This window comes from Mycteria americana, chromosome 3, assembly GCF_035582795.1.
Source record: "Mycteria americana isolate JAX WOST 10 ecotype Jacksonville Zoo and Gardens chromosome 3, USCA_MyAme_1.0, whole genome shotgun sequence".
NCBI lineage: Eukaryota > Metazoa > Chordata > Aves > Ciconiiformes > Ciconiidae > Mycteria > Mycteria americana.
Genome location: NC_134367.1, coordinates 4,243,616 through 4,257,128, shown reverse-complemented (window position 1 = coordinate 4,257,128; position 13,513 = coordinate 4,243,616). Strand labels below are relative to the sequence as shown.

General features: G+C 47.1%; 1 protein-coding gene across 1 annotated transcript; it reads right to left on the bottom strand.

Moving 5' to 3' along the window:
* Positions 1-6,677: 6,677 nt before the first annotated feature.
* LOC142407604 (antimicrobial peptide THP2) lies at positions 6,678-8,338 on the bottom strand. Its single transcript, XM_075497233.1, has 3 exons — positions 8,281-8,338; positions 7,496-7,616; positions 6,678-6,792 (listed from the first exon to the last, which is right to left on the bottom strand). The coding sequence occupies exons 1-3, from the start codon at positions 8,336-8,338 to the stop codon at positions 6,777-6,779; spliced, it is 195 nt and encodes a 64-aa protein (XP_075353348.1). The 3' UTR covers positions 6,678-6,776.
* Positions 8,339-13,513: the final 5,175 nt, after the last annotated feature.

Below are 13,513 nucleotides of genomic sequence, written 5' to 3'. Positions count from 1 at the left end.
TCTTCTTTTGCTGCAAACTGTAAGTTTTGGAATAAGAAATGCTACTGTGGTGGCAGAAAGAGTTGCTGTTGTGTTTAAGTGCCCGTGACTAGCTAACGGCTCAGTGCTATACCTGCTCCAAGGTAGAGGCCACGGGAGGAAAGGAAAGGTGCTTGGACCTGCCCCGAGTGGGGCTGAAGGAGCCCAAGGTCAGCCAACGCCTCCTCACTCTCCTTCACTCCCATGAGACTCATTCAGGCTTTGCCGAGGGCTCTCCCAAGCTAGCAAAGAGTGCAGCATTCACCGTCCTTGCACAGCATCGAGGACATGATCCTGGTTTTGCTGCATCTGCATGGACTTGGAGTCAGGGCTGCCAACACTAAGATAACACGGGTCCAAACTGTCTGCAATAAGGCCTGAACCTCAACTCCGTTGAGCCTGTTTCTCTTGCACCATGGACTTGCTTGTCATCGCAGGGGAGGGGGGAGAGAGTGGGAGGAAGGGAAAAGTCAGTTACAACAGGTGACGTGCTTGTCTGCTTTCTTCATACAGTATCTGGCGTTAAGTTTCTGAACTCTGCAAGCAGGACATCCCCCTCGCTTCTGGCTCCTGGAACCATCTCCCAATGTCCTCTCCCCTCCCTGCCTCTGCCAGGAGCGCTGCTCCTGCTGGGTGCCTGGGCACTCGTGGGCTGGAGACATCCCATCATGGACCCGGTGTCATTTGGGCAGAGGCTGCTTCTCCTGGCTTGAATAAAGAGGAGCAGTTTGGCATTGCAGTGGTTGGGACGTGTGGTTGCTTCCTTGTGACGGAGGGTGTGCCGCGCCTGCTCGCTCTGGGGGTGGCGGTGGGTTGGTGGCAGGAGAAGCACCTGGGGATGCTGGGGGTCACCACCATGGCTGTCCCTGGGGATGCTCTTGCTTGGCAGTGGCGTGGGGACATCGATCCTGGCAGTCCCTGCTGGGCCGGGGTGTTTGCTGTGGGTGTGATGAAGCTGCTCTGTGGGTGCTCCCTCCTGGAGAGCGGGAGCCCTGTCCTGGTCCTGTTGGTCATGGGTGTCCCTTGTCCCCGGCAGCCATGGTGTCATGCACAGGGCTGTGCTGGGAGGTGTGTCCCTTGGGCAGGCATGGCCAGCGCTGCCCACCCAACCCATCCCAGAGGCCCCACTACACAGTGGCATGGGACCTCCATCTCCCTCATCGGCAGTGGGGCTGAGCATTACAGAGCAGCCCCTGCTCAGCTCCTTCCCTGCTGCTAGCCCCACAGCACCAACCCCTCTCCAACCCCACAGCCTTTGTCTCTGCCACATCCCTCCTGGAGGAGCCTGATCCCACAGACATCCCCCAAGGAGACCTTTACAGCCTTTGGAGGCAAGTAGGTCTCCCACGTTGGCTGTCCAGCTCCTTCTCAAGGTGACCTCTCCAATGGGTTCCATGGACCACAACCTGGAAATGTCCAGAAGTGTAGTCCAGCAGGGGGAAAGCAGGGTGTCTTCTCCTCTCTGCCTGCCTCAGACAAACTGGGATTGCAGCGCTGTTCTCCGTCAGCAGCCACTGACCTCAGCCTTTCTGCAAGTGCAGACCTCTGCCCTGTATAGTCAAATATACGTGTGTGTCCATGCACGCGTTGAGTACGTCAGGAGCTAGTGACCCTGGCTGTTTTACTGAATCCTTTCCATTCCAAGGAGGCAGATCTCCCTCAGCACTCCATCCCTGACTTCTCCACCTTCTGCTTCCCCACTGGGTGTGTGGCTTTTCCCAGAGCCACGGGGCTGACGCCTGCATTTGCTCCCAGGGCATCTCTGCTCTGGTCCTGAAGCTGAAGGTCCATGCTGGGTTCAGAGTAGCCCGGTCTCCTGTGACATAAATTCCTGTGGGAGGGTTCTAGGAGTGAGTGGGGATCTGTACAACCCCAAGAGTTGTGTCCACATCAGCTACCTTTGAAAGGTAAGAAGGTTTATAATGCTCCTCATGTTCTTGCACATCCCATGCTAGCTGATTATTTTGTCAGATTGGAGGAGACAAGGAGGGAAACCTTATCTGCTCTTTTGAGACTGGTTGCTGCTGTCTGTACCATGCAAAGACCAGGCAGTTCATGCCAAGCCACCGCAGCCCGTGTGCCCGCTGTGCAGCGCGGTGTCACGAGACGTGTTGCATGGGGACAACGGTGAAGATTGCAACAGCCCCCAGGAGGCACCGTGGCCTCTCCCACCGCAGCAGGGAGGGACGAGGTGCAATCCCACCGTCCCCACGCAGATGGGTCACTTTCTGATTGGCCAGGGGAGACGTGGCCATGGGAATCGGCATGTGTCACCCACCAGCAGTGGTATAAAAGCAGGGTGTTTTTGGCAAAGTGGTATTCCCTGACCTCAAGGGCATCTTGACGTGAGTGATTCCTGGCGCATTTGTTGCTGCCTGAAGACCAAGACCTTCCCTCCCTTGTCAGGCAAGTAACTATGGGGTGTCTTTCAGGTTGGCCACCCATTCAGTCTCTCTGTTCAAGTCCCATCATAGCGGAACCGTCTAAATGAGAAACTGTTAGATACATCTGTTCATATAATGACATCATCTGAGCTTTCTAGGGAAAAAATTAAACTGAAAATATGAATTCCTTCCCATCTGAGCTTGGCATGTGCTGAAGCTGGATCCAGGGTGTCCCCAGTGCAGGAGAGATTGGGAAGTTTCTGTGGTGTTTGAAGAGGGACACCAGGATCTTGTATTCTGGGGAAATGGGAACTCCGTAACTTAAAGGGAGGAGCCACTTTACATGGAGCAGTACAGAGAATTTCAATTCTTTCAGCCTTCAGCTATCTTGAAAGGTCCTGTTTTCCTGATCTCTTTGGCCACTGAGACACTCCTCTCCCCTTTTTCTCCTAACTGGGGAGCTGCTGCACAGAATCCTTTCATGACCGTAGCTTTACTATTGCTTCTGCACTCAGCATGGGCACAAGCATCTCCTCAGCGTGCAAACCTTCTCTACTTTGGACTTGGGTAAGGGGATGCAGAAGCAAGAGAGCACAGGCACTAGGCATAACCCTTGTCTGATGAGCATACTTGAAAGCATACCTAATCTATGCCTTTGGTTCTGTCTCCCTAGAAACACACTTAGGTCTGTTTTAGAGACAAGTGTGCCACGCATAAAGGCCCAAGGTACTTCCAAAGGTAAGTTTTCTGACTGCATTCTCCCAATAGCACCAGCTGCTTTTTTACTTAGAACAGCATGAATCACCAGACAGGAGATCTACAGTCTGTACTTGGGAGAAAGCATAAGGAAGATAACTGAAAAAGATGTGTTTAGGTACTGCCTTGCCTGGACCTTGCTGAACTATTCGCAGGCTATTCATGAAGTTGCATAGGTAGCCATTGGTCTTCTTGGGCAGACAGCACCATCTTCTTTTATTCAGGATAACACATCTGCAGTTTGTTATACCACAGTGCCCAGGCTTCTACACCGCCTGGGGTCCTCCATGCCCTTGTTGCCTTGGTGTCTCCCCTCTGCAGCCCTGTGAAGACGTGGGCCAGGTGTCAGTCATGAAGATCCTGTACCTGCTCTTCCCCTTCTTCCTCCTGTTGGTCCAGGGTGCTGCAGGTGAGAGGGGAAGAGAGGAGATGAGGGAGGTGTGAACCCACATCAATGAGGTCTTCCATGTCCCAGGAAGTGACCATATTTTTTTAGAGGTGCTCAGAGGAGGGAATGGTTTTGTGGCTTTGCTCCAGCACGAAAAGTCATGCAATAGGATATACCAAAGGATGCTCTCACAATGCACCGTCCTCTGAGAGTAGAGGGGCTGGCGTGGAGAGGGCCATCCAGGAATAAGAGCTTGGCCTCTTCTGTGGGTTAGGGAGGGACTGAGCTCTGGGCTCCACCCTGGACATTAACTGCTGCTCTGGGGAGGTGTCTCCAGATGAGCTCCCATTGCAATCACTGAAGTCTCAGCCTAGGCAGCCTACCCTGCTCACCCAAAAAATGCATGGGGAAGTCTGTTGTCCAATCAGAGATACTTAGCACTTTTTGAGGACCCCCAGATGTGTGTGATTCTGAGATATCAAAGCCCTCTACCCCAGGCTGTATGAGCTAGCCAAGGCTTTATGGAAGAGCTGCTCCTTCTGCAGGGACAGTGGGAGGATGGAAAATATCCCTTTGTACCACAAACGGCCAGGGATACCTGTGCCTCAGCAGGTAGTCCTTCTACGCTGTTAACTTGCTATTGAAGGTGCCATTATGGTCCTTGTAATACTTGGCCCACAAAGTGGGTTGAAATCCTAGTGGAGTGCCAGCCCTTCTGGAATTACAGAATATTCTCCCAAATTATCTTTGCCTTTCGATTGTTTCTCTGCACAGGTGCATCTCTGGAAATGAAGGTCAATGCAAGCAAGAAGGGGGATTCTGTAGTTTTTTGACATGCTATCACCCTGATCACATCTTTGGAAGGTGTTCAACGTTTATGGTTTGTTGCAAAAGGTAAGTTATGAAGCCAAACAGTCAGGAATTGGCCCTCTGCTTTCTTGGCCAAAATAGATCTGCTGTTCTCTCTACATCCACGCTGCTGGATAAAACCCTCCTGCATTCACGTTGAGAGGCAGAGGCTAGGGAAGGAGAATTAAAGTCCCTTGGTAAAGCTGCTTGAACCTGCCCTGTGTGGGGTTGAAGAAGCCCACATTCAGGCAGCATCTTCCCAGTCCCCCTCAGCCCCATGAGACCAGACTGGGGGCTTTCATGAAGACCTTCCCATGCGGTTGGAAAGAGAAGTTTGATGTTTGTGTAGTGTGGGGCACAGGACCATCTCCTTGAGGTTTCTGAAGAGCCTTGGGCTCAAGGCTGCAACCACTAAGGAAAGCACAGGTCCAAGTCATCTGCAATAAGGACTGGAGTTTATCTGAGGAAGGGTTGTCTGGTAAGTCCCTACAGGTCCTTATAGTAGGAGAAGTGGCAGAGACACTGGAGGAAGACAAAGAAGGAACATCAGAAATAAATATCAGTGACCACATATTGTGTTTTTTTTAATGCAGGAAATGGTGATGAATCCCTGGAATTTCCAAGCAGGACATCCCCTTTGCTTCTGTCTCCTGGAACCACCTCCATGTCCTCTCCCCTCCCTGCCTCTGCCGTCCCCAGGTGGTGTGACAGCAGGAGTGGAAGCGCTGCTCCTGCTGGGTGCTCATGGGCTGGAGACATCCCATCACGGGCCTGGTGTCATTTGGGCAGCGGCTGCTTTTCGCGGCTTCAATAAAGACATGTAGTTTCACAGAATCACAGACTGGTTGAGGCTGGAGGTCATCTGGTCCAACCCCCCTGCTCAAGTGGGCCACCCAGAGCTGGTTGCTGAGGACTGCGTCCAGATGGCCTTTAAATATCTCCAAGGATGGAGACTCCACAATTTCCCTGGGCAACCTGTGCCGGTGCTTGCTCGCCCTCACAGTACAAAAGTGTTTCCTGATGTTCAGAGGGAACCTCCTGTGTTTCATTGTGTGCCCATGGCCTCTGGTCCTGGCACTGGGCACCACTGAAAATAGCCTGGCTCCATCCTCTTGGCACCCTCCCTTCAGGTATTTATACGCATTAGTAAGATCCCCCCTGAGCCTTCTCTTCTCCAGGCTGAACAGTCCCAGCTCCCTCAGCCTTTCGCCATAGGAGAGATGCTCCAGTCCCTTCATCATTTTGGAGACCCTTTGTTGGACTCTCTCCAGTATGTCCATGTCTCCCTTGCACTGGGGAGCCCAGAACTGGACACAGTACTCCTGCTGTGGCCTCACGAGAGGGCTATTAAGCCCTACTCGGCAATTAGGGCTATTACTTGCTGAGTAGGGCTACCACAACAGATGGGACACCTGAGGATAAGATTGTTCCCTCTAAGAAGCACAAAGAAAGCGTCTTAGGACATGTAAATGCTGCAATTTTGGCAGGCAAACAAAATCCCCTCCTGAACAACATTTCAGAAATGTGGGTATCCCAATGGAGAAGGGAAGGGAGCGTGCCATATGGTGGAGGGAGCGGGAGAGGAGCTAATGAAGAGATACCAGTATAAACTGTTCTCCATGTATTATCTTTTACGCATCCTCTCAGAGGGACAGGTGGGGAAAAAAAGCAAAACTTACATCCATTGCTGTGAAATTACAGGACAAACAACTTCTGGAGAGAAAAGAACTGGCATGAATTGCTGCACTATTTAAAAAAAAGAAAATAGGGCTACATCTTTCCTGGGATGCTCACAGGCATCTTCCAGAAGCCAGAACATTGGATCTCACATGCTGACACTTTCATGGGTGGTGGGTGTCTGGGTTTTTAGCTCTTTCTATTTCTCCTTCCCCAAGAAAAGATTTCTGCATAGTACAGAAAAAAGGATTTTGGCATCTGAACACATTCCCACAAGGGGAAGCTGAGTTCTTCCAGCTAGCCTATCTCTTGGTACTGGAGGGTAGGGTCTTCAGTCCATGTCTGTCTAGCCCTGGACAGCCGTATGTCTCAGAAAAGCTCAAAATAAGGAGCAGCTGGCACTGTAAATTGTTGCCCTTTGGGTTTTGTGTGTCAAAACCCAGGTAGGATCATCGCCCATGCAACAGACGCCCATGTTTCAGTGATGTGAATGCTAAGCAACAACAATTTATTTAAAAGGAGGGAAAGCAAGGCAGAATACATTTGGATTTACTCTACATCATAAAGCTTTTTGCATTAAAAATGAAAGGTGCATGAAACTTTGTAGCAGGATCCGGTGGTTTTAGCAGTAAGGGGATTCCAAGCAAATTCCTATGTTTAGAAGATATTTTCATCACTCTTGAATGAACAGTCCATGAAGTTTTTTATACATTCCATGGCCTGCACAAAGGAAAAAAAAAAAAGCATCAGATTCTCTCTCTGCTTGTATTCCCTCCCTACTTACTCTCAGCCTATGCATGTTTTCCTCTTGGATATGAACACTTTCCAAAATACCTAATGTCATATGAAGTTGTGCTGGGAGAGCCCTGTGCACTCATACCTGTGAGCAGGAAGAGTGTTTTCCTATTGCTCCAGGAAAAGCAGGGAATTAAATTGATATCCCTTGATATTGGGGTGAATGCATTCATTTCTGAGTGAAAACAGAAGGCTGCCTTTCATAGGATAATTTCTTTTTACAACACTGTTGCACTTTTTGCACACATTTGATGACACTCAAAGCTTTGTGTTCACCCTGCAGCGTAACTGAAATCCCCTCTGCTCCCCAAACAGCATGGCAGCCCAGTTCCGCAAATACCAAATGCTGATATTTTGCTCTGGCGTAGGAGCTGTAAAGGGGTTAGAGCTGGGACAGCACAAGGTTGACATCTCTGACTGTACTTGATCCTTCTTGCTGGGGCACATCGCAGGAGAAAGAGCACTGTGGAGCTCAACCTACTTCAACGCTTGACTGTCCTCATGGCGTAAGAGGTTTTTTTCCTTATATCCAATCTGAACATTCAATAGCACCTTGGGGTTAAGGACACAGGCAAAATAGATTTGTCTGCTCATACTGCAGATAAGCCTTGGTGAATGTCAAACTCACAATTTGCAGCAGGAGCGGAACCCAAAGCAACTTCCAACTTTAATCATATGGATGGGACATCTTCCAAAGTAACAGCTCCCTTTTCTACAGAAAAACATGTCCCGCCGTGGTGAAGACAAACCTGCAACAAAACCAGAAAAGTTCCTTCCCTCTCATTCTGCAGGGCAGGGCAATGCGGTCGTAATGACGGCTGGGTTTCCCTTTCATTGAGCTGCCCTTAGCACAAACTTACCTTAAGGACTGTTGCCCAGATTTGGCAGTGTTGAAAGGCCACGTAAGAGGTGAGATTACAAAGCAGGTCTACACCTTGCAGAGGTGGGATCCTTAGCTCACAGTGCATCTAAATGGATGGCCTTAAAGTCCAGGTGGAGACTGATACAGACCTCCTGACTCATTGTCCTTTCCCTTATGGAAAAGAGTCACGGGTCCAGAGGTTTTAATATTGGCTCCTCTCCAAAAAGAGTTGGCCAGCTTTCATCTTCATCTGCATATGCACTGCTGAGTGTGCCGTTATCCAAAGATCATGGCCACCACAGGCACCATCGCAGGTGTCTAACACCAGAGCGTTTAGCATGATCTTTTTAGGAAGATACCAGCAGTGAACTTCTTCAGAAGTCATAATTTCTCCACCTTTGAAAAAATTTTCATAGGGACCACAGGCACTGAGCTATTTGACTGACTCCTGCTCGGTTTCTAGCAATTTTAACCCGTAGCAGTTAAAATGTGCTGGGAAGTTTACTTCAGGTGAACAAAAATCCCCTTCTAGCATCTCTTTTCCATCTTACCTGGAGAAACCTGGAGTGCCAAGAAGAGGAGAGAAAAGAGCAGGTAAAGGATCTTCATGACTGCGGATTTGCCGTGTCACTGTAGGGAAAAGGACCAAGAAAGATGTATGACAGAGAGTCCCTGGGATCGACAGCCTTCTGAACTGTACAAATACTGTATTAATCAAAATGGCATTTCTAGTACCTTTTTCTTCAAACTTTCAAAAATAACCAGTAAGACCCATATGACATCGTGACTGCTGTGTGAGCATTCCTGGGAAAAGTAAATATATATACAGGGCAAGATGCTTTCAGGATATGTGACCATTAAGTTATTTTAATAGTTTGATTGCCCAGATTTCTTTCACATTTTGCAAATAGCCAAAATGCAGTCATGACTTTATTTTGAGTTAAATGCTTTATCTAATAAATGAACAACTCTAAGCAAAATGAGGTGATCATACAGTCAAACTTACAAACTTCAGAAAAAAACGTTCATTTTGTAATGTTAAATTTTATGAAGAAATAACAGATAAAATCAACTTGCTCAAAATCTTCAGTGTGAGTCTACAGGCAGCAGTTCTAGAATGGAAACGTACAACCAAATCAGTTTCCATTTGACAAATGAAATCTGAAAAGCAAACATGTGATGCCTTCATTGAGAGAGTTAATAACTGAACTAATAACTGAACGAATATCGGCAAAATCAGATAAGATAGCCTAGAAGGAGGCTTATGGGTAAAGAAGAGGTGGTGGATATCATATATCTTGGCATTAGAGAATCTTCTGATCTGTCACAAATTATGTTCTCTTAAGCAAGGAAGGGAAATAAAGTTGTGCTGAAATGTCGTCTTTCTGCAAACGGCATGGTAGAGGGTGGCTCAAAACAGCTTTGAAATTAGTATTGGAAGTTTACACAAATTTCTAGATATTTGAACATATCAGGGGAAACAAGTAGGCAAAGTTAACAATTCCGAAAATGAAATAAAGTTCTTAACATAAAGACATAGACCAAAAATATATACTGGTTTCCATCGAAGAGATCGCCAATTTCTCTGGACCACAGACCTCTCTAAAGTAACCTGACTCAGCCAGACTTTTTCTGAGGAGTTAGCAAGCAGAGTATTTTTATCAAAGTATTCTAGGTATTAGAACATATTTGAACTACTTATTCAACCTGTGCAATTTCTGGAAAACCTAGATTAACCTTTTTTAGTAACCCACAAATTTAGGTTAATAATGCAGAGGTTTGAGTTTTTGTTTGGGGGACTTTTTTTTGAGGAAAAGCCAAGAGCGGACATTGAAAGAAAGACTGAAAAGAACTGAGAAGTTACCAGGTATCAGGTGAGCCCGGAAGCCAAAGAAGACCTGCTCTTGGTCCCTTCCCTCCAGAGGGCTTTGGCTGTGGGGCTGAGAGCCTCTCTTATAGCATGTTTCCTAAGGGGAGTGGCAGCTGCTTTCTCTTCTCAGAAAGTCCAGATTAAGCCAATGAAAAAATTACCCATTTTTTTGGTGACTTCTAATCCAACCAGAACCAAGTTGCGTTTCATTTCCTGGTGCAAGAGCAGGGTTTCTCTCTGAACCTATTGAAGCTTTTCTCCTGGAAAATCCCAGGTTCTTCATGCAATACCTCTTGTGACACTCCAGTTTGTGTAATATACGTTAAGCCACCATGGTATGTGTCAAACATCTTGGGACTTACATTGAACTGTTCCTGCTTAGGGGCAACGTAATCCATTGCAATACAAAACATCTGCATGCTTCTCTGTACTCCCAGTTAGTTTATTTTCTCGTGCATAAGTACAGAATATAAGAACACGGAATGGACATATGAAACTAAAACCAATGTCCATTGGCTTAGTGGTCAGTGGCCACTAAGGATGCCTAAGTAAAGAGCATAAAATGTACAGAAATAGGGTGAGTACATCGTGGTTATGGCCCTGTACACCCTTCCAGCTGATGGAAAATCCATCAGTTTAGGGAAATCCAGTGCCAGAGGCTGTCTCTGGACCCTCAGGCTGCAGAGCTCCTGATTGAGCATTTTTCCTTGACTCTAGCTGATCTTCTTATACTTCTGGTCTCCACCGGACCTTCAGCTGGTAATTCCACAAACATATTATGCCTTAGGTGAGCATTCATTTTTTGCTTATCTGCTCTCAGTCTGCCAGCTGATCCTCTCTGCTTTTTCTGTCATGGGAAGTAGCAAATCAATATTCCATTTTCACCTCTCTACATCACTACTGATGCTGTGGTCTTTTCGTACACTCCCCCTTGTCTGTCTGTTTTCCCACAATGAAAAGAGGGATTCTGTCAACCACATCTGTCAGAATAGTCTTCAAATGGATCCATCTATTTCAGTGGATCATTCCTGTTGTACATTTATCTTATTTTTTCAGGTCTATTACACCCTTTTGGGAATGGGCTGGCTAGAATTGCATGCAATGTCCAAAATGCATCTTGGATTTGTATAGTGCCTAATCATATTTATTCTTTTGTTTTCTTTTTCTCCCTAAGTTCCTAACATTTGCCTTGCCTTTTTGTCCACAGGTGAACACTGACATTTCTAGAGTGGTATCCACAGTGAAGTCTACAACTGCATTAGTGCAGTTTTGAGGTAACCCCCTCATGGTCCCCTGTGACTTCAGGCTGGTTCGTTTTGCAGAGGGGTTTTCATGTGTGCAAACTAGATTCCTTAGGAGGAAAGTGAACCAGATTTTTTCGCTTTGAAGGTATTCCAAAGGTACTCTGAAAGTACTCCAGTGCCTAGTGGGGCATGACCCAATGTGTGGGCTACACCTCAAGGTTCTGTAGAATGTACATAACATTTCTTTCTTTTGGAAACCTGGAGAGTTTGGAGTGGGGGATCAGCCATTTGAGGAGAGGCTGAAGGACCCATCTTTGTTCAGCTTGGAGAAGACATGGATGAAGGTCATCTAATTGCTGTTCACAACTCCCTAATGGTAGCTATAGAGAAGATGGAGACGCACTTAGAGGTGCACAGTGGAAGGATGAGAGGTAACAGACTGTCGTGGTTTAGCCCCAGCCAGCAGCTAAGCACCACGACAGTCCTTTTTGGCGCCCAACGTGGGGCTCGAAGGGTTTGAGATAATGACAGATTTGATTGGAATGTGCCAGTTGATAGAATTTATAGCTGTTATTGCTGTTTAGCTATTAATCAGCAAGCTTCTGTGCTTGCCATGGGCTTGCTTGCCTTACTGTACCTTAGAGTCTAGGGCTCGTCAGTGGCTGCTTTTTGCTTTCACTGCTTGCCGTGCTGCTGTGCTGCTGATCACCTTACTCTGCTGTGCCTGGGAACATGTTGATAACAGCAATGGCCATGCGCCTGGGCTGGCAGATGGCCAGGGCATCGCTGCTGGTTCTGTGCTGCTGGACTGGACAGGCTGGAACTCCGGTGTGAACTCGAGTTGAAGGGACTGTGACTTGTGGATGAATCCACGTGGGAGCAGGACACCCCGAAGCGTCTGTGCCCATGGATTAGCCCATGCCAGAGCAGCGTATATCTTGAAACGTCTGTGGCCATGGTTATGTCTGTGCCACAGCAGGTATAGCTCTGAAGGGATTGTGGTCCAAGGATAAGTCCACGCTGGATAAGGTGCGCCTCGAAGCATCTGTGGCTGTAGATGAAGTCCATGCTGCAGCAGGTACACCTCGAAGCATCTGTGGCTGTGGATAAAGTCCATGCTGCAGCAGGTATACCTCGAAGCATCTGTGGCTGTGGATGAAGTTCATGCTGCAGCAGGTACACCTTTGCTTTGCTTGCGTGCGCGGCTTTTGCTTTCCCTATTAAACTGTCTTTATCTCAACCCTCAAGTTTTCTTACTTTTGCTCTTCCGATTCTCTCCCCCATCCCACCGGGGGGGGGAGTGAGCGAGCGGCTGCGTGGTGCTTGGCTGCCGGCTGGGGCTAAACCACGACACAGACACAAATTATAATAAGAGAAATTCCTATTAGATATAAGGAAAAAACCCTTCTCACAATGAGGGTCATCAAACACTGGAGTGGGGCCCAAAGAATTTATAGAATCTCGACTCCATATCGGTTAAAACTCAACTGGAAAAAGCTCTAAGCAACCTGGTCTGTCTTTGAAACTGGCTTTGTCTGGAGGGATGGATGGACCAGATGGTCTCCAAACACCCATTCCAACTTACATTGTTTTGTGATTTATTCAATAGCAAAATCCAAGTCAAACTGAATTCATAACTCCATATAAGGAAGAATTGAGGAGCCTCAGCACAATATCTAAGGTCTAGTGATCCTTTCTTATCTACTGATCTTCCATTGCCCCAAGTCACTTGCGGACATACCCAATAACTATCCAAAGACACCAATACTAAATACTTTTTTCAGATCATATTTTACTTTACACCTCACTTCAGTCAACAAACATTGTTCATGCAATATACACATGTGCATACATGCACAGACACACATAGATATATATGCATGTGAAAACATGTCTACAAATGATTTACCTTAAATGCATACCCTGATAATTGAGATGGCTTTTTATTTTCTGTATATTTTTATAAGTGAACTGTTTTTGCAGTAGGAAAAAAATGATAGTTGAATTTCTGGTGTGTCTATGAACTTCTGTCCATAAAGCAGAAAATGGAGGGAATAAAATTACAAAAGTTGCAGTTACTTCGCAACTTGCCAAGAGTTTGTGGTTAGCTTGCCTACCAACTGTTATTGTTACTCAACCTGATTCCTCAAGGAAACAAAGATGCATCGTTAATTTTTACCATGTCCAAGGTCCTATGTGCAAGTAATGTCAAGGGCTTGGCTTTTTAACGCTGAGCATTCTTGGCACTGATAATTATAAATTCTACATGGTCACTCCCATCATTACCATCAAACTATCTCTGCCTGGAGATGGGTAAGGGAGAAGCAGAGGATGGATGGAGCACCTTTGGTTGTTCAAAGCTTATAGCGGCTAGGCAAGCCTTATCGAGATTTTGGTTTGTGGCTCTCAGGGTGGAAAACCTTTCCATCCCTGCCTGCAGCTCCTGGTCTTATGAGCAGGAGACAGTCAGCTTCGTACATCAGGAGGGACATATCTGTGTTTTTCCCTTCACAATCTCAGCGTTTTTCTCCAGTGCCTTTTGCTGGTAGACCTGACTTACACCAGGATCACAGTAGCACCAACTACATGTTCCTTCACCCAGGGTACCTGGGTAGGAAAGTGCATGGGATCCAGCCCAGCTAAGTTGGGCAGCACCTCACAATCATTTGG